The sequence below is a fragment of the Cetorhinus maximus genome, chromosome 1, assembly GCF_964194155.1.
Source record: "Cetorhinus maximus chromosome 1, sCetMax3.hap1.1, whole genome shotgun sequence".
Taxonomy (NCBI): Eukaryota; Metazoa; Chordata; class Chondrichthyes; order Lamniformes; family Cetorhinidae; genus Cetorhinus; species Cetorhinus maximus.
In genome coordinates, this window is record NC_135879.1 from 7,108,328 (window position 1) to 7,133,820 (window position 25,493).

The following is a 25,493-nucleotide window of genomic DNA, read 5'->3' on the forward strand; positions in this document are numbered from 1 at the left end:
CAAAAACACAATTTTCCTCTTACAGTTCACAAATTAATGAGGGGAAATAATCAATTTTGTATAAATTGTAAACTCCAATGTGTTTCATGATAGGCAAGAAGCTAGATAAAGAGAGAACTGCAAAATAAAAAAACATTTTTCCTTCTTGCTGCAGAGCTAAAGGATCTTCAGCAGTAAAAGACACACTTGTGGCATCATTCCCAACCTGGGATCTGAGCCATTTACAGATAGAGGGCAGGTGCTGTGGGACACTTGCCTCAAGTGACAGTGATGGGAAATTATTGTGATGCTTTGGTTTAATGTGGTCCACATAGAATTCTAGAGCTCCACATGCAGAGGCATAGGTACAAAGGTCAGTAACCAGAGGTCATAGAATTAAGGGGACAAAAAAAGCAAAGGGGAGTTAAGGAGGGATTTATTTTTTTTATATTCGTTCATGGGATGTGGGCATCTCTGGCTAGGCCAGCATTTATTGCCCATACCTAATTGCCCTTGCTCAGGGGGCGTTTGAGTGTCAACTACTGCTGTGGGTCTGAAATCAATGTAGGCCACACTAGGTAAGGATGGCAGATTCTTTCCCTAAAGGACATTAGTGGATCAGATGGGTTTTTACGACAATCGGCAATGGTTTCATGGGCATCAGAATTTTAATTCCAGATATTTTATTGAATTCAAATTTCACCATCTGCCGTAGCGGGATTCAAACCCAGGTCCCCAGAGCATTATCCTGGGTTTCTCGAATACTAACTAGTCTAGTGAAAATACCACTATGCCATCGCCTTCCCTATGGTCTGAAATGCAGCACCTAAAAGGGTGGTGAAAGCAGATTCAACAGTAACTTTCAAAACTTAAAAAGGAAAAATTTGTAGAGCTATGGGAAAGAGCAGGAAAGTGGGACTAATTTTCAAAGAGCAAGAACAGGCACAATGAGTCAAATGGTAGCCCCCTGTTCTGTATTATTCTATAAAACGTACATAATGGAAACACCGGACCAATTCTAACTTGCTGATAATGGAAATAGGAACTCTGGGTTATTTCTGAGGCTGTACATCACTCTACCTTCTTCAATAGAGCAAACCGATGACCAGTGTCTACATCATTGTATACCAGAAAGATATCAAGGCACTGATGATGCAATGGACAGTAACAAAATTAACAGCTCACATTAGGAACCTGAGTTATGAGGAAAAATCTGCAGAAACCTGGAATTTTTAGGCTGAAGAGGCGAAGGCACAAGGTAAACACGTGGAAGTATCTAAGATCTTAGACAAGATAAACAGTCATTGTTTCTACAAAAGGGCATGTCCTCAAATTTAAGAGTCAAGAAGATGAAAACATGGTTTGGATTCAACCATTTTAACTAGAGGCTGATGAATATACAGAGCAGACTGGCAACAGAGGCAGTTAGGACTGCCTATCAGTAAATTCAAGAAAAAAATTGATAGTGGGATACGATGGGCATTATGATGGGCACTATTTCTTCAAAACTGTGCCCAGCCAAATGAATCATAGTGGTTGCATTTAGTCCTCTACCTTCATAAAGGTTAAATAAGTTTCAGCTAACCTCGCCTGGGTTGCATGGAATATCCATAATCTGATTTTCCTGTATCAACAGGATGGTTGGAAGAATACGAAAAGCGAAAAACAACTGTTATATTACAAAACATTCACAGGACTGGTTCAATTGGCTCTAATTCACATGTGGCCATTTTAATCAGGGTTCTCAGTTGGCAGCAGAGAAAACCATGAAGTTTCTAGATTTCATTCATTAAAGTTTTCTGTTTCAAGGCAATTTCCTGTAATTAGCTCTTTCAAAGAGCCAGCACGGGCATGATCAAATGGCCTCCTTCTGTGCTGTGATATTCCAACAACTGAATTTTTAGAAATTCGGTTATAGATCTTCCAACATATAGAAACCACTTCTAATTTCAATCCCACCCAACTGCACTCAGTAATACCAAATTCCCCTTGGATCCAAAGCCCTGACTATTCTTTGCGTGTGCGGTTTAGAAGTTGTCATACAGAACAGCTGAGAAAAAGGTTTAGCAGTGTACTTGTATGTGAGTGACCATTCTACATGATAATTCATTGATTGATGGTATTACATATAAGAGCTATAGCTGCTATAAGCAGGTGACTGATTTATAGAAAAGTGACTAAACACTGCTTCCACTGTTCATAGTAGTATTGCATGGGAAGGCTTTTAAAGGTTACTTTGAGGCACGTTTGTAGTATAGAATTATTCATTTACCTGTCACTATACCTGACCTTATTTGGTTTTGACACGAGATGCAATGAAGCAAAATACACAGCTGCCCAGTGTCTGAAAGGTGTTTTGGGGGTGGGGGGGTGTGTGGGGAGAGAGGGGGAGGCAAGAGAGGAGGGAAAGCAGAGGGGCAAGAGGGGGCTGAATTTTACTTCAGGCTGTGGTGGGTAGCTGAATGGTCAGGAAGTCTGCAGATCACTGACACCTGCCCCTACTTGGAGAGATTTTGAATAATATGCTAATGGGCCAATTAAAGGCTGCCAAGCGTGTTCTCGGCCAACGGGGCTACCTGAGGGTGTTTGCTTGCCCAATGGTTGATGGAGGGTGGGACCTCCAGACACTATCAAAACAGGTGGTGACCCAGAAGGAGATCATGGCCACTCATTTAAAGGGGCTCCTGGCATGGGGCTATGTCAGGTGCCCCAGAGTTGAGAGCAATTGTGTCATTGACATTTTGCTGCTGTTAATAAAAGGTTTGAATAATTTACACTGGTGAGTGACAATTTTTGTGTTTGTCTCTCTAATTATCTATGGGTAAATTAATGGAACTGTGGTAGGCTGGAGAAAGCTGAATGAATTTCAACCAGACTCCTGATGATTGCAGGGATATCTTAAGAATTAGACGTCAACCTCTACTTGTGTCTCCACAGATGGTGAGAGAATGCAGAGAACTGATGACCAGTTTGGAAGGAAGAGGATGGCCACCAAGGTTCAATGATGTCTCCCTGCAAGCCCTCCTCCAGGCTCTAAGTGCCAGACAGCAGGTCCTAATGCCAGATGATAGTAAGGGGAGGCCTCCTAGCCCTCCCACCAGCACAGCCTGGATGTAAGTCTCAGCGGAGGTCAATAGTCTTGGGGTCTTCAGAAGGACTCTGATGCAGGAAGTGCCTCAACAGAACAGCTTTATATGGTCTACGAGAGTGAGTGAGGCACCACTGTGGAGGTGTACAAGCGTGGAAAGACTCAATGTGGGTAATGAGGTTTTGCATTGATCAGAAGTGCAAGGCCGGTTGTTGCAATCTACACTGCTCCAAGGCCTATTAAAGGGTTTTCTTTGGGTGGAAAGAATTGTGAAAAGTTCATTGTCAATTTGGCAACGTAGATTCCTATGCATGGAGTGCCCACAGGTCAGAAGAGTGAAGAAATGATTGCAATGATTTGGTAAATACCGCACAACGTGGCTTTTTTTTGTAGAACAGGGCACAGAACACCAGTGAAAGATTGAGGACGGAGGCAGTGTGCCAGATCCGGTGTTCCTTGCGCCAATCAAGGCAGCAGCTTTGGAGCTAGTATGCAATGAGTTGAGCTGGTCCATCAAGGGAGGCAAAATAGGAGGCAGGCCCAGGGGTAGTGAGATTGCAAGGGGCGTTGCGTGCAACTGAGATGTGTGTGTACAAGGCTAAAGGGGAGGGTGCATGTTATACCGATAAGGGATTATTCATGATACCTACTTGGGAGCACACGCTTCCATCAGTGATAAATGACAATGTGTTTTTGAAACTGTGAAATGTCAACATTGGATAACATTTCACAATGCCAGGCTTGTTGCCAAAGCGGACGTACGTCTATGTGCACTCAACTCTTAATGCTGAGAATGGCATTATCATTCCCTGTTTTGTCTGTTGTGCAAATGAACCACTGAGCGCTGGTGCCAACATTCCATAGGGTCCCTAAACTCTGAGAAGGAAGCGGAAGCTTCCTTTATCTGCACCAAGCACCAGAACAGAAACTAGCACCTAGGCAGGGTATCCTACCTCAGACCAAAAGGAAGCACAATCTGGTGAGGACACATCACAGTCGCACGTGCAGCTGCCAGACAATGAGATGGAGCAGAGATACCAGCATGGTTGCATGTTCTGCATGGATTTTGGATGTACCCATCCAGGCAGGATCAGGGAGAGAAACCATGGGCCCTGGTGCTTCTCCTCTTTCCGGGCCCCTTATTCCCCACATCCCCACCAACACCCACGCCCACTTCTCCCTACACCTCCCCCCCTCAATCATGCATGATACTTCTCTCTGTCCCCCTCCTCTTCAAGATTCACCAGTCAATTCATCAATCACAAAAGGTACTAGTAAAATGATAACACCCACTGTTGGCACCTGGTTCAAAATATCATCTTAACATTAATGACCCATGCTGCATTTTATATAAGAGAGTCAACGATATAATGCAGTGTTGTTTGTGTGCGTCCTATTGGTGATCCCACCGCGACTAATAAATAAAGCAGAGTACAAATTTTACTTTATTAGCATTGTGCAATATTGCTAATTTGACAGGAAACTATCCTATTAGTTATTTATAACACTGTGCAGATGATAACACTGATTTTGGTGCCGCCTCAGTCCTCATTAACAATGTTCTGTACATTGCACCATTAGAACACAGTGACAGTAAATTCATATTTGGGGAAAGATTCAATAGTTGCAACCCAGATAAACTGCACTAGATCTTTTCCAATCTGCAGAAGACGACGACTTTTTTTTTTTGCCTGGGTGCATGACATTATTCAATATAATTATTTCATAGAAGGGGTGTGATTGGATTCTATTTTATCGGTAATCTCACAGGGAGAGGGATCAAATGACTCCTAAGCAACAAAGTGGAATGATTGACAAGAAGACCTATGTTGTTCAATGAGAAGCATTGGAGTCCTCAGGTGTCTCTGTGTAACACAACTTTTAAGAGGCCAGAGGACAAAGGCTGAATGGTTCACATTTGTATGAGCTTCTTGATCAGCAAGTCTGGAGACTCTGCTGATTGCTACTTCTCACTACAATATATTTTTAATATCTACAATGCAACACTTAGCATCAGGATATTTCATTCCTCAAAAAGCTCAAAAGCACCAAGGTAGAGTGGGATAATAGGTAAGTAGACAAAAGGACAAGATTGAAGTCAATGGAAAACACTCTTGAGAATCACATGCAGGATAAAACAGGCTACTGATTCATTTTGAGCCCATTATACACTCCTATCCTGGCAATTTCACCCCACAAAGCCTGCTCACAGTAAACTTCCATTAGCAACAAAATAAACAGAACACCAAGCACGATTCCACCCTCTCTAACATTGCCTGTATTATACCAGTGACTACAACTCAGAAGTATTTAATTGGCTGTATAGTGAGTTGAGATATTGCGATGGGTCCTGTATAAATGTAGGTTTTTTTTTCTTTCATTCTATCTGCTTGCAACAGGCAGAGTGACTGCGGGTATGGTGAAATTGGAAGACCAATACTGATTCTCTAAGGATAATTAATCACAGAGCAATCAACTGATGTTAGGAAAGTGGCTATAAAGAAATTACTGCATTCAACTCTGCAGCTCTTACAGCCTTACCATTCTGACTTCTCTGGCACCAGCCCACAATATACCATAAGTGGCATATGCTACTTTTATGCTAATGACACTATCCCCAGGATTTGTCCTTCAGACATTTACCAGCAGCTCAGGAAAAATGTAGATTCAATTGTCGATCTGATTTTTCAGAGAAGAAAGATACATGGTACGTAAATTTAGTGTGGCCTTAACTAGAGCTGGATTGATTCCCCTTCCCCCAGAAGCCATCATACAAATTGTGTTGTATACTGTGAATTTATAGCCTAAAATGGCAAAATACAATTAATAAGAAACTCCAACCAAAAAAGTCACACCCCCACCCCTCCCCAACATCGCCCCCACCCCTCCCAATCTCCCCATCAACCCCCAACTGACTCTAAAAGAGAGATTTCATTTACCATTTTTCAAGCAAGAACAGTATCAGTTGCTGCGCTGCTGAACTTTGGGCAGCTCCATGGCTTGCTGGCAGGCTTCTAATAAAAAAACTGAATCACGAAGCTGCCTAAAGATTGAAGGCAGAAGTGCAGCAACTCAATGAAGCTGAATTGACTGACTGGCTTTAAAAAAAAAACAGAACTCTCAAGATGAAGGTTCCAATTTTTTAAAATTAAAGTTGGTCTTTCAGGTCTGCAGCTCTGCCTTTGGCTGCTCAGGCTGGGAGATAACAAGAAACTCTATTTAGAGCAATGAGCCCAGCGCCCCGCTCCCCCAACATCTCCAGGCCCTGGGGTTTTGCACCATCTGCACCCCCCTTTCTAGGACCTGCATCTAGACATGAGCAGTCTGATCACCCACTCCACAGAGCGCACTGCTTCCTCCACAGACATGCTAATGACTGCCTTTGAGGAGCAAGCCAGCAGATTGCAGAACAGAGCTCGGGCGATAGGGGAACTGGGAGCTTGGAGTCACATCCAGCTCCTGGTCTCTTTCAAGTTTGCAGAGAGGGCCAGTTGGACCTCATGGTGGAGGGAGAGCAGTAGCTGATGCCTCCTGGGAGCACCTCTCAGGGTGTTTCTGATGGGATAGCCTCTCCTTTGGCCCTCTGCCATTAGGACAGTCACCCTTGCATACCGTGGCCAACAGAAGGACCTCCTGCCACTATGCAGGAGAATTCCACCAATGCAGGGCCCTCATAGTTTCAGCTGACCAGAAGACAGTCACCAAAGTCATCCAAGGCTGTCTCCACCGCAGTGAAAACCAGGGGGGGGAGAGGAGAGAGGACCATGCCACAGCACCCAGAAGAAAATCAAAAAGATCCCACATTAGTCACATTTTTGGTGCACATGGATGAGTTTATACTTAGTTTCACATGCAATGGCCCACTGGATCATATGTAAAGCTCTAAGAGTCATATGGACTTGAAACATTAGCATCTGTAGGCAGAGAAACAGGGTTGTCAGACCTGCTGAGTTTTTCCAGCATTTTCCATTTTTATTTAAGTAAATGATGTTTTGCTTGAACATCATGGAGAGAAGCATTGGTTTATTTCTGGCATGGTAAAATGGGCGCAGATGAATTCCCTCTGTCATGAATGTGTCTCAAGTTGCAACCAGGAGAGTTGGATGCCTCTGGTGATTGTGATCACCTTACTTGTGGAACTGATTTCCTGTAGCGATGGGATGGAGAAAATGGAAACAGACTGTAGGTTGTGGAGAAGATTTGAATGATTGAGCTACTGAAACCTCTAGAGGATTAAGGCCTCACGTCAACCATACAGGCGCTCTCTGACAGGCCCTTGCATATCTCCCAGCGCTAGTTCCACCTCGTATTTCCTCTTCAGAGGAATGAATGCTCTATCCAGGCTCCTCCAGTAGGGCAGCCCCCCTATGGAGCACAAGGTTGTGAAGAGTGCAGCGCCCAGCCAACAGAGAGACTCAGGATGGAGCGTACTGGAGAGCTCCTCTTGATCTGTCTAGGCGCCAAAACCTCATCTTGAGGGGATAAATTGTTTGCTCTGTGGTATTAGTGCCCTGGCTCCCGCTGTACTGGTGCTCAGCAGCTGTCCGAGGACCTGAGGACATGGTGTCATGAGCCACTTCTTTAATGGGTAGCCTTTGTCACCTTGCAGCTATCCCTGTAAAGCATCAGGTCTGGAGAACATGGCTGACACTTGGGAGTTCCTGAGCATATAGGAGTCATGGCTGCTGCCCGGGTACCTAGCGTAGACCTACAGGATTAGCTGGTGGTCGTCGCACATCAACTGCAGTGAGTGGTAGCCCCTTCTGTTTACAAATACTGCGGGCTGGCCTGCTGGTGCCTTTATGGAGACATGAATGCAGTCGATCACTCCTGGTACCCTGGGGAGATCTGACATGGCCGCAAATCCTTTGGTTCATTCTGTTTGACTGTTGCAGTCAGTGATGCAATGTATTGCCCTTTTCATCTAAACATCACATCAATGAAGACCTGGTGAGCTGAAGGCTGCATTGTGCCATGGAGGTCCCCACATGTGGCCTGAAATGAGCCAGTGGCAAAAACATTTAGAGCCACAGTGATTTCAGGGAAATTGGCATTGGATATCCCTCCCCCTAACATGCAACTCGATGAAATCTCTCTCAGGTGCTGACAAAGGAGATGTCACAGAAAGCTGCAGACTCCTCTGGCTCCATGTCTCAGTCATTTGCAGATGGGTCATCCTTACCCTGTAGACATGATTAGATGGATAAGGCGTCCTCCCACTGCTCTGTGACTACTGCATCCTGCTCTCAGCAGCCCCTTATTCCTCTGGAGGTGGAGCACCCTCATGCATTTCTTGTGTCTTCTGCCTCTGACCATCTGGCCTACTTCCTCTTCTCATTCTCCTCCTCCTCTCTGGAGGATATGTCTCCCACGGAGGCCATTGTCCCCATATTGCTCAGAGCACAAATGCTGCAGTGCAGATAAAGCACAAAAGTGTACAAGTTTGCAGGCAAATGAATGGTTAGAAACTCTGATAGTGGTCAATGGTTCTGCAATTTCCAAAAATTTCTAGTCTCAAGCTTCTCAACAGTCTCTTCTGCTGAGGTTACACAGTGACCCAACTGCAGCCTTTAAACCCATCCTGACAAGCAACCATTAAAAAAAAGTTTGCCATTTGGCAGTTTTCCTGTGCCGAGAACATATTCTTGCACCCAGAACATATTATGACAGCTGTTTGGATTATTAATGAGTTCAACAATCCCTTTGAAAATGGCGGGCGGGTTCCCAATTTTGAGTGCCGCCCGATCACATTATTGCTTACCAGCACAATCCCGATGTCATAACACTGGATATTAAGTCACCGTGGGCACAAATGACTCTCTTTTCCAGAATGCAATATTCAACCCAGAGGAGAGTGTGAGCAGGGAGTGTGAAGAGGGAGCGGAGCAGGATGAGAGAGTGAGGAGTATAGAGTGTGAATTTGAATTGCAGGTCTTAGGGCCTAGGCAGCTGAAGACAGACACCAAATAGTGAAACAAATAAAATCATGGATTAAGAAAGAGGAAAGAATTGGGAGAGTGCAGAGATGATACTTGTAGGGTTGGAGATTAGAGAGCTAGGAAAGGGCTGAGGCCATAGAGATTTGTAAACCATGGTGAGAGTTTTAAAATAGAGGCCTTGCCAGATCGGTATTCAATGTAGTTCAGTAAATACAGGGATAATGGTTGAACAGTCCGGGTTGCGAATTAGGATATGAGCAGATGTTTTGAATAAGTGCAAGTTTACAGAGGGTGCATGACATTATGCTGGCCAGGATAGCATTGGAATAGTCTGAATGTAATAAATAGTTTCAGCAGTAGGCTAGCTAAGGAAAGAAGGAGCTTTGATTTACATTCCACACATGCTTTACAGTACAGTAATGCTAAACATTGTTTTTTGTTATTTGGATCAGACCATTACTTGCTAGGCCAGCATTTATTGCCCACGCTTAATAAGCCTTGAGAAGGTGGAGGTGAGACACCTTCTTGAAACACTGCAGTTCATGTGGTGTAGGTACACTGACAGCACTGTTAGGGAGGAAGTCCCAAGGTTTAAACCAATGACAATGAAAGTGTAGCAATGTATTCCAAGTCAAGATGGTGTGACTTGAAGGGGAACTTGCAAGTGATCACATTCCCATGCATCTGCAGCCACTGTCCTTCTAGATGGTGGAGGTCATGGGTTTGGAAAGTGCTGTCGAAGGAACTTGTTTGGCAAATTGCTGCAGTGCAGCTTGTAAATGGAAACCCCTACTTCCACTGTACGCTGGTGGTGGAGAGGGTGAATGCGCTTGGTGAGGGGTATGTTGCTGATCAAATCAGCTGCTTTGTCCTCAATGGTGTTGACCTTCTTTAGTGTCGTTGGAGCTGCACTCATCCAGACAAGCAGAGTATTGCATTACATTCTGGACGTGTGCCCTGTAGACAGTGGAAAGGTTTTGGAGATGAGTTACTTAACCATGGAGATTCCAACCTCTGATATGCCCTTGTAGCCAATGTATATATATCGCTGATCTGGGTATGCTTCTGGTCAGTGGTGACCTCCTGGCTGTTGATGGAAGGGGCTTCAGTGATAGTGACGTCTTTGAATGTCAAGAGAAGATAGTAAAATTCTCTTGTGGAGATCTGATCACATCACTGAAGGAACCAATTCACAATTATCCTGCTCCTCAAAACACAGACACAACTCATCATTTAATAAGCAGAGTGGGTCCCACAAAAATTAGGTCTGTTCTAGCTAGTACTTAAAAAGGTTAAAAATCAATTTCATTAAAGATAATTCGATTTATCCAAAGAGAAGCAATGGGGGATATTGTATATTATTTAATATATTGGTAACATCAATTTTCTATTCTCACACTGTTCAAGGTCCCAATACTAATTTACAGGCCAGTTTATAGCCCCTTAAGACAGCTAGTCTCACATCCATCCAAAAACCACAGTCCTTACCATGCACACCTCTCAGGTATGGAGCCAAAACTTCAGACCACATGAATGATTTAAGCAGTTTGCAGCTGTACAATCAGATTTAAATGTTCAGAGTCGGGTTTCTCTCATATTATGTTTAATCAAACTATTTTTGACAAAAAGTTTGCAATTTGGTAATGACAACTGAGGTATACCATTTCTTATGCAGGCAAAAAACTCAATAATTCCCAACACAGAAGGGGTTATTTTACATGGTTTCTGGTGTTGAGCCTCTTCAGGCAGAACATGAATCAGATATAGGGACAGGTAAATTTAGAGCGGATTCTGATCTGCTTTCCCATCCTAGTAAGATTTTATGCTCGGTGTCTTTGTTTGCAACCTTTTTAGGATGGGAGTACAACAAAGCTTTCAGTCACTATTTTTTTAAATTAAATACAGCCCTCAGTAGAATCTATTTATTATTCTAACTAAGCGAACTGAATTGTGATCTGCCAGTTATTCAGCTATTTCAGTTGCAGGAGAAAAAATGGGAAGTGCTGAATTGAACTAAACATACAAACAACGATGGATATTAATTACTAGACCATTCAGTCTTTCCCACACAACTGTGGTGCCTTGTGCATCACAACACATAATTCCCAGTCCACCCAAAAACCATGTGTTCTGCTGGGAGGGAATAAAATCAGATTATATGATTTAGGTCAATGGTGGTGAGGCGGGTGTGGGGAGATCTGGAAAATTCTTCTCCGACCTACTTAAGCAAATGAATAGATTTCACCAACTTTCAATTCTTGTAATTTCAGTGATTGTTTTATAAAACCTAATTCGCCTAATTTATATCTGTTGTTTGCAATTAAAACTGAAACAAAGTAAGAAATTGCACCTTAAACATAAAATAAATGATTCTGCTAGCAATTGTGCAATATAATAAAAGTAGTCTAAACAGATTCTCTCTTCCTCCCCTATCACTTGAGCTAACTTAAACAGGTCAGCTGTTGGTTAGGCAATAAACTCAAACGTCATATTTACTGTAACTTTTTAAAAAGAAACCTAATAGTTTAAAATGTGCTGTTTATACTTGCACCAAGGTGTCTCAATACTTTCTTACAGGGAGCCATCTGGCCTCCCCTTGGCAACCTTTTTTTCCCCATTACTTAATTGTACATTTATCAAGGTGAAGGATGACAACACCAGATGAAAGGACATGTTTCAATCAGATAGGCCAACTGTTAGCGTTTAACCCGCCCAGGTCAGGGGCTACATTGCCAAGTCCAGAGTAAAACGTACTCTGCCCCGCCCAAACAATATTGTCCCAAAGGCAAAACAACCATTCTTTAAGATTAGCTCATATGCAAGTTAGGTTAATATATATCTGCACTGGCTTTTGAACTCCTCCACAACTCTTGAGAAATTTACTTTTATTCCACCACTTCTACATTTTACATTTATAAATTAGTGCAGCGCACCTCATTTTTCCTTTATAGTGCTGCCAGTTATCTGTCTAATGTGATAAATGTTCAAAATGTCTAGCATAGGCATTGATCCATGCTTGTATGTCTGTCTAAACTATTTTCCAGTTCCAGGCCACTCCCACTACTGATTTGCATGCTTTTAGATGAACTAGAGCATGCAGAGCATTTCATTTTAACAAGTAGCTAGCAAAGCAATAATCATTTTGACATATTTAATACAGACTCAATTACCAAGGTTGTGGATGTACTTTAAAGCACTGAAAATCTTCAGCATAAGGTAAGAAACTTAAGACAAATTATGTAGGTCATACATTCATCCAATGAAAGATTCTTATTGCATTCAGTTTACAATAACTGAAGAATTGTGTATTGACTTATAAATACCTAATACATACAAGCCATTATACAAGATATTAATGCCCAAGTACAGATCACAGTATAAAATATTAAAGCACAAACTGATAAACCTGCAATATCCAGGGCTTCTAAAACCCAAACTTGGTATCAGCTAACCATATCTACTCTATTTAGAGTAGACATCGAGATGTGCATGCCTAATTTCTGACAAGTGTTGAGGAAAATTTCTACAAGGAGGCTGAGCAACAAAATAAGGTACCCAAGAGGGAACAAAACAGTGCAAAGGACAATTTATAAAGATTAGCTTATTATCGCAAAGGTATTTCAAGAGAAGCACTGCAACCAATTCATTTTTAAGGGAAAAATCCAAAACAAATTATTCTAACACTTCATTCAGTGAACAAGGAGTTGTTAATTGCATTGCAAATTTATACAACAAAATCCTTAGAGTTCAAACGGTGCGCTGTCAATTCCAAATATGAAATCATTACAAATCTGGGCATCACTTTTGCCAAGATAAGCATGAAAAGATTTGAAGAGAAAGTTTAAAAGAAAAATATTATTAGGTGTCTACCAGCTGTCAAGCCTTCGGCAATAATACTGTCAAGTTAGATTAGGCATGCTGTAACAACTCTCCTTGCTAAAAGCTGGGCGAGACTGCTGACAGTACGTTTTTGAAATGAAGCAAAATTCTTAAATTTTCAAATGGTTTTTTTAGGTTCTGGGTATTGGAAAATCTTGGAACCATCACTCATCAGAGAAAACTGTCAGAAGGAAATAACAAGTCTGAGTAGGAGCAGTACTCTAAGCAGATGTTTTCTGCCCAACATGGAGCCTAAGGCAATATTTCTTTAGAAAAGTCTACAGAAATGCAATAAATGTTTACCACGTTTAATAGTAGTGCACTCCAAACTACTGGATTTCTTCTTTTAACCATTAAACAAAAAGCAAAATAATTACTTTCAGGGTGATAAATTACCATTCTTACAAATAAACAACAGTTGCAGTAAATTAAATCAGAATATCATAAAGCTTTAGATTCTTTAGCTGTACATTATAACCACGCTATATATGTTCCTTTTACATTCTCAGATGAATCCACAACAAATCTGCTATATATCAAAAGTTGAATTGCAGTCACTTTTAAGATAAAGTGGCTACTAAAAAAAACTCACCAGCTGAGACTTCAGACATTGCTTTCTCTAAAGCCAATTTTTTTAAAGATGTATTCTATGCAACTGACCGTAGCAAGTGAAAACATTGTAACCTTGTAATTGCAAGAAAGCTCTTCTTTGTCAATCAACACAAAACTAAAAAGAAGTTTCAATCAATTAAGAACCTTATTCTAAGAGGTGCAAAAAATATTCTTGACTGCATCTTGAACCATATTACTGCCTAGAGAGCTTTCTGTTCATCCCCAAACACCTGAAATAATAGTGATAGATGTCCCATGATTTTCTTCTGAAACGGTAAAGAACTGGCTGGCAAACACCTCATACCTAAATATCACTTCTTATGCCTAGAACACGGTCACAGAAATCAAGTTTCTATGTTACCAGAATGAGTGACAGAATTGTCAGCCAATCAGCTTGGGTTTTTAAATAAAATCATCCCATATATTATTCAAAGTAAGGTCATATGACCCTTATTTCAAATGCTATTTGTTCATGATCAGCCTAGTGTTTCAATCTAATCACAGTAAGGCCACCCATTAAAGCTTCCCTATATGCAATAAACATTGGCTATGTAATGCTTTTGGGGTTATATAAAAAAAGGCTGTCTCACCAGTGCCTCCCAACTGTTAAAGGGCCGGAGTTCTGTAATCTTCTGAGCCTTTCTCAAAGAACACTGAGGTATGAGAGTAAGTTCATCCACTGTAGCATCCTGCAAGAAGCTGACAATTTTAGTCCTGTATTCATCTTCCACCTCTTCATCTGCACTACTGTAGTCCTCATCAAGTGAGCTCTCACCACCAGAAAGAATGGATTCCATATCTTCAGAATCGCTACTTTCCCTTTGAGCGATTCTACCATCTTTTTGCCTTTTGTCATGTTTTCTTCTTTTACCATTCTGATCTTCTGTTGCTTTAGTTTGTTTCAACTGGCCTGCAGGTATCTCTTTTGGTTGTACTTTAAAATGTGAGGTTGCATCTTTTCCATTTATGCTTTTAGGCTCTGGTATACAAGGCACTTCATCTTCTAAACACAAAATAAGTAGTTTACAGTTTGGAACTGTTCAAATGGAGAGGAATTTAAATGTAAAAAAAGTCACATCTACGAACCGGTTTTAAAAAAAGCTCTTTTATACATAATATTCAATTAGGTTAAGGCAGTTGGGCAGCAAGAGCCAGAAGACACAAAATTTCAGCATCAAAATTAAAATACCAAGAGTTAGAGGTTCAAAGGTTGAACTCATGGCCAAAGGACTGTGTGCAAATTATGGATATTAATACATTAAAATCAATATTTTTCCTGTGAAAGCTGCCATTGTAAAGAAAAAATAGTTTACGACTCAATTATTTTTCCTTAATCTCTCACGCTAGCTTTTTGAAAAAGATGCTTATTGCAAAAGGATAAGAATTTTACAAAAAAGTTGTCTTTGTGATCTACCATTACTTCCAATTCAGAAAGTAAAACAGCAAATTACATTATATTGAACATTCTAAGAATCCACATCTCCTCTTGAAGAGATATAGATAAGAATACAGAAAAAAATGAACTTAAATCCCCATGTTTTAATAAAAATCTGGGATGCAAACTGGAACTTCCATGTATTAAAAAGGCCATTGCTCATGGATTTTTTTTTGCAGAGCACAGCTAATCCACCCTCATCTTTTAAATAGCATAATTGTTCCTCAATTGAAATGTTAAAGACAACTAAAGTGAAGACAATTCAGTAATGTTATTTCTAAAATGTGTGAATTACTTTAAAAAATGTTTATTGCAGGGAGTTGGGTTGCAAACGGCACTGCATGGGAGAGACTGCATAAGCCAGTCGGGCTTTTCCCATCCAATTTCTCATATGTTTGTCTCTTTAATTTGGTTTCTAATTACAAGCATTCTTAATTCCACACTTTGACAGATGCTCTCTGTTTGTAAATGGGCAAATACTAAACTGTAGCCAGGTTAAAGCTCAACACATTGACTTTGTTGGAGATAGAAGTGCATTCATTATACATTTAAAGGACATATCAGTATTTCAGAAATATGCTGGATGCATATTTAAAAGATACTGAAGAGTTTTCTAACATTAAGGATGCAGTTGTACTGCATAACTGAGTTCAGATTGGTAACTGTAGCGTGCAAAGTACAGTTCAAGGTTGAAATCATACTGTGGGGAGCATCTTACTGCTGCTAAAACTTCCTATTGGGAAAGAACTTTGCAACATGTATGCTTACATTCATGTGCAGAACTCTACTGACTGGCAGTTGTTTTAAGTATTAGGAAAGAGTAGGCAGCAGTATTGACTCTGTTGTAATTTAATTCCAAGTTTATAAAGCGCACTGTGCCACACAGACTCCTGGAGAGGGTTTGTGTGTCTGGCTTTAGTATGGATGGCTTAGAAGCCTCAAAGATTTCCAGATTTTCTTGGTACTTTACACTAGAATGCACCAAAATCCACCACACACTGATAAGTGAATAGCCATATAGCTACAGTCTATAACTGTATAGGGTGCCTATAATTGTACTGGGGAATTTTAGTCATAGGAATAGCACATAGTCACCCACTATTATAGAAATTACTGACTTTCTCCCTCCATCCTCTGTCCCTCACACCCTAATCTTCATTGCTAAAATCCTATTGATGCATTTTGTGGGCTACTTACCACTTCTGCTCCCCAAAGAGAGGTATCTGGCAAATACTAATACAAATCATCAAACGCTTGAAAATCAAAGTCAGTCTACAATGGTCTGTAAGATGATTGATTCCCAATGACCTACATTTATCCAGCACAGCTGTGAACCATGGTAGTTACATGTTGGGCCATGAAATGTCTCACCATAGTTCACAAGGTGCAGTGTCAACAAGCACATCACCATAAACCTATAAAACTTTTTATATTAAAATCTAAAAGAAAAAATTTTTTTTTTTTTTTAAATACACATGCAATAACCTTGAACCTTGATGTGATGTTATGCGAGTGATGTTAATTCTCTCTAGACTAATTTCCTTGGGGGACTAAACCTCACATTGGGACAAATGCAACAAATTATCTCAGTTCAAAAGCTGTGATTTAACTGCGTGCAAATAATCATGAAAGAAAATTTTCAAGTTTTGATTATAAGAATGTTACTTAAAAAATTTCCCTTACCACTTCATTAAAAAAGCCTTTTCCAGCTTTGATTTTAATCAAAAGATATGCTGCAAAGTACAAATCATATAGGTAACCTGTACCTTGATTGGCAAACGCCTGCAAGGCTTCCAAAGCCTCCCAATAGCACCAGTCATGTTCTTCTAGGACTTCCCTTAGTTCCTAACAAAGAACAGAATATGAATTGCAAAACAAACACACTTAACAAAATGAGCAACTTTTATTCTGGTACTGCACTCATTATACTTCCACGAGTAGGTTACAATGATCCTACAGGGGTCCTTTAACCTCACCATGCTTTAGAAAGAAGATATCAACCATACTCTCAGCATAATAATCCTTGTGTTAACATGCTACAGAAACCCCATCAATAAGAAAATAGGCAAAAAAAGTTCAATGACAGTCACAGGCATTCAGAATTAATAAAACTGCTTTAAAATACAAATTACTGGCTTATTACAGATCAGACCACAGTACATTAACTACTAGCATATTTTGATCTTCCCATTCCATTGCTTTAATATATGCATTAAGTAAATCGGTTATACACAGCCCAAATACACAATTTTTACATACTTCAGCAGACTCCCTTAAAATATAAAAGTAAATAATTTTTCTCTCTCCAGACAATAGGATATAAAACATATCCAAATTCTCAAGGATTGATGGAAGCAATTCCAAAGCAACTCTGAATACATATTGAGAACTGTCTACTCTGCAGCTTTCCCGCAAGCATAAATCCAATTATTCACAGCATGGAAATGGACAAGTTTCACTGACCATACGTAGAGCTTCCTGACAGATTTTGTAGATGATGTCAACTGAGCTTTAGAGGACGAAGCCCAAAATGGCAAAGATTTTCCTTTTTGATCTAATATTCTCCTTTAAGTCAAGTGACTTTTATCAGGGATGGACTTCAATTTGAAGTGCTCCAAAAGATGAAGTAAGGCAAATGATCAGTTAGTATTTCTCAACAGTGGGAAGCAGTGAAATGTCTTCACAATTCAGTCTATATCGGGAAGACGACCAGGAAAGTGGAATAATCTCACAGAAAAAGTACCCTACTTGTCAGTCTAAATCAACTGATTTCACTTTAATTCGAGTGAAACTAGAAAGCACCTTCGTCCCACCAATGTATTTCAAAAAAAAATCTGCCAAGTCTCAGCTGAAGCAAGATTACAGAGATTTCCTAAGGCAAAGAAAAAGCTATCAAGTGAGCACATGGTTCACCTAGGTTCCAACATGTCATCAATAATAAAAACAGAAAATGCTGGAAAAACTCAGCAGGTCTGACAGCATCTGTGGAGAAAAAAAAAGAGTTAACGTTTTGAGTTTATATGACCCTTGAAAGGTCTCCACTGATGCTGTCAACTCTGTTTCTCTCTCCACAGATGCTATCAGACCTGCTGAGTTTTTCCAGCATTTTCTATTTTTATTTCAGATTTCCAGCATCCGCAGTAATTTGCTTTTATCCAACATTTCATCAGTGTTCAGTGACACAGTAATTCCTTCTAATGCATGGTGAGGTTAAAGGACCCCTGTAGGATCATTGCAACCTACTCGTGGAAGCATTATGAGTGCAGTACCAGGGTGCAGTAATTATCTGCACTGAAAGCAACATTCAATTCAGATGCTAATATGTAAGCACATCACCTACATTACAGTTGCTAATATTTAATCCTCAAGAATCATTGGTTTCAATACAATCTGATTCTACCTGCTAAAATGGACACAATTAATATGATTAACAGATTGGTGTTGCCAAGTTCTCAATAGTGCAGTTAAAGCTCACAAAATGGGTAGGCACACTTTCAAATTGAAATCCACCCCATGTACTTAACACAATAATACAAAAATATTTATTTTATAGGATAAAATTAGATTTTAAAAATCCCCATTATCACTGAGAAGTGTCATTTTGGGTCTCAAACTCAAATCATAGCAGAGCTAACATCAATTGAAATAAATGTCAGGATGCACTAAGACATATGAAAATTTTATTTTATCCTCTATGTTAGTTATTTCAGTGGTGTAAAATTTAAATTTGCAACTTCATATGGGTTTCTGTGATTACCAAACCTTAGGCTGTGACTAACTTTTGCAGGCTTTTTCCCCCACCAAGATTTTGTGCAACATTGGCAAGGTTGCAATCATTCCATATGATAGATGTCCTAGCTATAGCCTGACTACAAAAAAAAAAGTATGGAACAGAATCAAGTGTAGGTGTGAACTTCAATCACTGCTTGAGCCTCATCGTATTATAGAGATTTCTTTCAAATGTTCTGTAAGCTCGGCATTCAAAGTAATAGATTAGTCATTGAACACTTCAGAACTTTCCTTTTCTAAACGAATCCACAGTAATTGGTGACATTTGTCCTATTAAGAGGACCATTTAGTATTGCAGTACACTAGGTTTGATGTTATTTGCAAGTTGTGTGTAAAAATGCAGCATTAACTCCCATTATCAATTTAGTACCAATAGGTAGTTTTGTACAATAAGCTTCTATCTACTGGCACAAAACTGCACAAAGCATTTCACAACAGTCACTTATAGCTATCCAACATGAAATATACATTCCATCAACCTAGAGTTTAATAAAGGCTTACAAGCTAATTTGCTTGGTTTGCAATCTCAAAATATAGGGTGCTCGTATTTAAAACATCCTTTTATTTAAAAGGGCTTTTATCAAGAAAACTAACTTACCTCTTTGTCTAAATCTGGAAACTTATTGTGAAGCTTTCTCAGGATAGACTCTTTTTTCTCAAAATCTTCTAGTGAATCTTGTGACTCAAGCTAATTAAAATGGCAAGAGATTATAAAATACGTAATCACAAATAAGTAATAAAACTGAACAAATTAATTACATCAATGATGGTTTGATTGCATCTGAAAACTATAAGTTTATTCCTATATATAGGCTTTAAGGCTCAGGTCTGTTCAGTCAATGAAGAAATCACAATATCCTGATCCTTTTCAAGCTTCAGTTGTGCATCCATTTGAACTGACATTGACACACAATAGACCAGCAAAATCTCAAACCTTGCAAACTGGTAATTAGAACAATTTACAATTTAAAACAGAAAAAGTTCTAGTTATGTGACATGCTTAAACTTTTTTCAAGTATTTCAATCTCTACACACAAATAGGAAAGAGTAATAATCATGGATGAATTTCAATTACCACCAACATAAATGGCCTGAAGAGGGCTCCTTCTGAACCCAGTATGTAACAAGAAGCCCAACAATGGAGGATTTGCTTGCTACTAGCTCCATAATGGAGAATGAACCAGAGGACATAAGGAAGAAAAAGCAAGGGAACATCAAGGCAATAGTGAGCATAATATAAATATGCTTTCAGATAATAATTGAGAATGACACAAGTATGATGATGAGCAGAATAGCAGATTAGAGAAAAGCAGATTTTGAAAGGCTAAAATCAGAACTTGAGAAAATAAAATGGATAATATTTGACAAACAATTAGGTAGAATAGCAGCGTTACACATACTTATAAATGTTTCTCAGAGACCAGGAAATAATATATTCCGCAAAAAAAAACTAAACACTAATGAGACATCGTGGATGAATAAGAGAAAAATTGAGGGCAACGAACAAAACATACACTAAGTACACGGACAGTAGGGGACAGCATTAATTATACAGGAGAATAGAAAGAGATTAGGGGAGAAGTAAAAAAGCAAAGAACTATAAAATTATCAAGAAATAAAACAAAAAATAGAAAACCTTTTATGGGCACATTAAAAAGGAAAGTCAGGATGGAAATAGGATCACAGGTAGACAGGATAAAATCATAGGTTGTAATTGCAAAATGGTAGAAATATTAAATAATTACTTCGCTTTTGCATACAGGTAAAGCATGGAGACGGTTCAGATGGACATGACAACAGAAAATTAGATTTGAAATTATGTAACTGCATTTAAAATAGAAAGAGATATAGGAACATAGGAAATAGGAGCAATAGCATTCAGCCACTCTAGTCTGCTCCGCCATTCAACTAAATCATGGTTGATCTTCTATCTCACATCATTTCCCCGCACTATCCTCACATCCCTCGAGATCCTGAATAACTAGAAATCTATCCATCGCTGTCTTGAACAGACTCTGGCCAAGCCCAAGCCTCTGGGACAGAGAATTCCAAAGATTCACCACCCTGAGTGAAGAAATTCCTCCTCATCTCAGTCCTAAATGGTCTACCTCTCATTCTGAGACTGTATCCCCTGGTTCTCGACTCCACACCCTGCCCCACCCAATCAATCTCTCACCATTTAAGAAATATTGTGCATTTCTGTTTTTCCTACCAAAGTGGATAATTTCACGTTTTTCCACATTACATTCCATCTGCCATGTTCTTGTCTACTCACTTAGCCTGTCTAAATCCCCTGAAGCCTCCTTTCATCCTCTTCACAACTCTCACTCCCACCTAGTTTTGTGTCACCAGCAAACTTGGAAATATTACATTTGGTCCCCACATTCAAATCATCGATATAGATTGTGAATAGCTGGGGCCCAAGCACTGATCCTTGTGGTAACCCGCTAGTCACAACCTGCCAACCTGAGAATGATCTGCTTATTCCCACTCTCTTATATCATAAATAAACTAAATCAAACTTAACATGGATAAAACCTATGATCTGGATAGATTACATCAAACCATTTTAAAAGGGAAGAGATAGGGGCACTAATGCAGAAATTTGATAATTTGTTAGAAAAAGGTGTCGTGCCCGAGCAATGGCAGACAGCTAATGCAATACCTATATTTAATAAAGGGAGATAGAACACGAAGACCTGCCAGCTTAACTTCGGTCGTAGGGAAAATAATGGAATCCCTACTAGCTCAAAGTATAAGTACACAAGTCACTAAAAAGTAGCAAACCAGGTTAATAAGGCCATTAAGTAGACAAAACAAAGCATTAGAGTTTATTTCTAATGGGTTAGAATTGAGTACAGGAGTTATGCAAAAACTTGTATCAAACCCTGGTTAGACCACATTTGTTCACAATTCTGTTCATTATAATTATAGAAAGGGTAAAGAGCCACTGGAAAGCATGCAAAACATATTTACATATCTCGCCAGAAATGAGAGGTTATACCCAGCAGGAAAAGGTAAACAGGCTGGGTCTCTTCTCTCTCGGCCAGAGAAGGCTGACCTAATAGAAGTTTAGACAGAGAGAGTAATTCCACTTGTGAAGACAAGGAAAAGAAGAGGCCAACAATATGATAGTCATTAGCTGCTAGAAACGATGTAGGGGAACTGACCACCCTATAATTTTCTGGCCTATCTCTTGCACCCTTTTTAAATAATGGTACAACATTCGCATACCTCTAATCCTCTAGGACCTTGCCTATACCTAGTGAGGGATGAAAAATGATCCTCAGAGCATCTGCTATTTTCTCTCTGGTTTCCTTCAACAGCCTGGGATACAATCCATCTGGCCCTGGTAGTTTATCCACCTTCAAGGATGTCAGCCCCGCCAGTACTTCCTCTCTCACTATGCTTATTATATCTATTATTTCACACTCCTTTTTAACTAGAATGTCTGCATCATTCCTCTTCTTAATGAAAGCAGAAACAAAGTACTCACTGAGAACCCTGCCCACATCTTCTGCATCAACCCACAAGGTACCATGTACATCTCTTCCTAGATAGACTCTTCCTTTTCCTTAGTTATTCTCTTGCTCTTATGTACTGGTAAAACATCTTGGGTTTTCTTTGATTTTACCTGCCAATATTTTTTGTATCCTCTCTTTGCTTTCCTAATTTCCATTTTTCCTTCACCCTTGTAGTTCCTATATTCCTCTAGGCTTTCTACAGTATTGAATCTTTTGAGACTGTCATAAGCTTTCTTTTTCTACTTTATCTTGGCCTGTATGCTTCTGGATAACCAGGGGGCTCTATATTCGGCAGTACGATCCTTTTTCTTTTTGGGGACATATCTACACAGTGACTGCAGAATCTTGCCTTTGAATGCCTCCCACTGATTTAACACAATTTTTTCTTCTAATATGTGTCCAGTCCACTCTCACCAGCTCACCTCTCAGCCTTGTAAAATGTCTTCCCCCAAATTCAGAACTTTTACTCCTGTTCTATCTTAGTCCTTATCCATAATGAAGCTAAATCTAACTATTATTGTCACTATCGCCAAAATGGTCTCCCACTGCTACTTCATCCACTTGCCCAACTTAATTTCCTAAGACTAAATCTAGAATTGCACCTCCTCTCATTGGGCTTGTTACGGGCTGGCTAAGGGAGTTCTCTTGAATGTGGTTCAAGAATTTTGCACTCTCTGTGCCTTTCACACTGTTCACATCCCAATTGATATTAGGATAGTCCTCAACTGTTACTGTCCTATTGTTTTTGCACTCAGAAATCTGTCTACATATTTGCACTAACTCCCTTCCACTATTTGGGGTTCTATAGTACACTCCCAGCGGTGTGGCTGCCCCATTTTTATTTCTGAGCCCAACCCATCATGCCTTATTTGATGCTTCATTTAGTACATCATCCCTCCTCACAGCTGTAATTAATTCTTTAACCAATAATGCTACATCTCCACCTTTTTTATTCCGCTCCCTATCCTGCCTGAAAACTTTGTACCCAGGGGTGTTGCGCTGCCATTTTTGCCCCTCCTTAAGCTAGGTTTCCATTATAGTGATATCATCATGTGTCTATGACCTCAGCGGCTTTATTTACTATGCTCCTTGTATTTACATATATACCTTTTAACACTGCCAAATTCCTGTGCTGTACACTTTTTAACCTGTGCTGCTTCTGTCCTTCAGAGTCACTCACCAATACTCCATCTCCTGCTCCCTGCTCCGAATTTGCCCTCGGGTTCCCATCCCCCTGTCAATCTGTTTAAGCCCCCACAACAGCACTAGCAAATCTCTATGCGAGGATATTCATTCCAGTCCTGTTCAGGTGTAGGCCACCCAGCTTGTACAGGTCCCACCTTCCCTAGAACTGGTCCAATGCCTCAGAAACCTGATGCCCACCCTCCTACACCAGCTTTCCAGCCACAAGTTTAAGTGCTCAATTCTTCTATTTCTATACTCGCTTGCACATGGGACCAGCATTAATCCTGAGATTAGTGTTTTAGAGGCCCTGCTTTTCAATCTCCTTCCTAGCTCCCTCAAGACTGCTTTCAGGACCTCACCTTCTTTCCTGCCCAAGTCATTGGTACCAACGTGGACCACAACCTCTGGCTGATCACCCTCCCTCAGAAGAATGTCTTGTTGTCGCTCCATGACATCTTTGACCCTGGCACCAGGGAGGCAACATACCATCCTGAAGTCACATCGATGGCCACAGACCGTCTGACTGTTCCTGTAACTAATAAATTCCCTATTACTACTGCTCTACCTTATTCTTTCTTCCCCACCACCCCCATACAGCAGAGCTGTTTGTGGTGCCACAAACTTGGCTGATTGCACTCCTCTGACAAACCAACAGCCTCATCGGTATCCAAAATGAAAAACCGATTGGTGAGCAGGGCCCCAGTGGACTCCTGCACTACCTGCCTAGATCTCTTGGGCTGCCTAGTGGTCACCCATCCCCTTTCTGCCTCCAGGTTCCTAAGCTGTGGTGTGCCCACCTCTCTGAATGTGATATCCACGTAGGTCTCAGCCTCACGATGCACCAGTGATACCAGCCACCACTCGAGCTCCGAAACCCAGAGCGCAAAGTTCTGCAGTTGGTGACACTTCCTGCACATGGTCTAGGGCACCAGTAGTATCCATGATTCCCCACATATTACAAGACACGCATTCCACACAACCTAGCTGTCCTGCCGGGCTTCAATTTATTCTCTTGTATTAACTCTATTTTACTTTGGGTTAGTTATGTAACTATTTTACCTGGCCTTGACTAACTTTATTTCCCCATTGCTTGTGTTTCTTACTTAAAAGTAAGTAGTCCTTTCTCTTAAAAAGGATGTGCTTTTCTAATTCTCAGTTACTTGATGACACTCCCTAACAGCAGTTTCTCACCAACCAATGAACTTATGTTTCTCCTGTGATGTTAAGTGCTAGCTGCTGCAGACTGCCAGTCCCAGGGTCCAGCTGTCACACTCTCCTCTCAAAACCTTCTGAAGATTCTATGGTTTTGTAATGGATTCAAAGTAAACCAAAAAAAAGCTCTTTAATACAGAGCCAAAAAACCATACATTTTTAGAATACCTTTACAGCCAGTTTATTCGGCAAAGTTCATTAAGTATCGCAGCTCACTGGAATAAACTCAGGATCCCCAGGCAAACTAGGTGGCCACAACAGACCTGGGAATCCCGCTACAGAAATTATTCGGATTTATCCCTTGCAATGTCTGACCTAATAACCTAGCCTTACCAATCCTGAGACATTGAAACCTTTGTATCAGCAGGAGGAGGATATTTAATCAGATTTGTTGGCTCATAAAATGGAAACCTTAGATAAAAGACCTCTGCCTTAGTTTAGCCTCCTTTGCACATTTAAGTTGATCTCCATTGTGCCAGCCGTTTCAAAAGTGAGCACTATGAGAATTTTAGTCTAAAATATTTTGCATTAAAAAGGTTCAACCATTTTAAGATAAAGATTTAATGGGTTAATGAGTGTGCCTGTATTCATTTTAGAGTATTCTGCAAATTTGGTGCATCGCAATTGTGAAGATTTCTTATGGAGAAGCCTTCAGATATTTCAAATTGAAAACCTACACGATTAGGTTTCTTCTTGGTGGAGGAAATAGGGAGATCATCACTTTCTTCAGAGCTGCTGTTTTGGGAAATTTCCAATTTCCTCTTCCGAGGGGTGGCTGAAAATATAAATATAAGTTTTAAAATCAAAGTAACATTGCTCACTTTCAGCATAGTGTTAGATCAACATGTAAA

At 40.2% G+C, this 25,493-nt stretch overlaps 1 protein-coding gene across 2 annotated transcripts in view; it reads right to left on the minus strand.

Moving 5' to 3' along the window:
• The window catches only part of LOC144698770 (SWI/SNF-related matrix-associated actin-dependent regulator of chromatin subfamily A containing DEAD/H box 1-like), a 97,470-nt gene that overhangs the window by 40,104 nt on the left and 31,873 nt on the right, over nt 1-25,493 (minus strand). For both annotated transcript variants that reach the window (XR_013580551.1, XM_078570517.1), the window contains exons 5-8: nt 25,320-25,417; nt 19,320-19,409; nt 16,699-16,777; nt 14,088-14,500 (exon numbers count right to left, since the gene is read on the minus strand). Coding sequence is in view for 1 of the 2 variants with exons in the window: in XM_078570517.1 (XP_078426643.1) it covers nt 14,088-14,500; nt 16,699-16,777; nt 19,320-19,409; nt 25,320-25,417 (680 nt within the window). In the remaining variant the exon portion in view is untranslated. The remainder of the gene's footprint in view (nt 1-14,087; nt 14,501-16,698; nt 16,778-19,319; nt 19,410-25,319; nt 25,418-25,493) is intronic.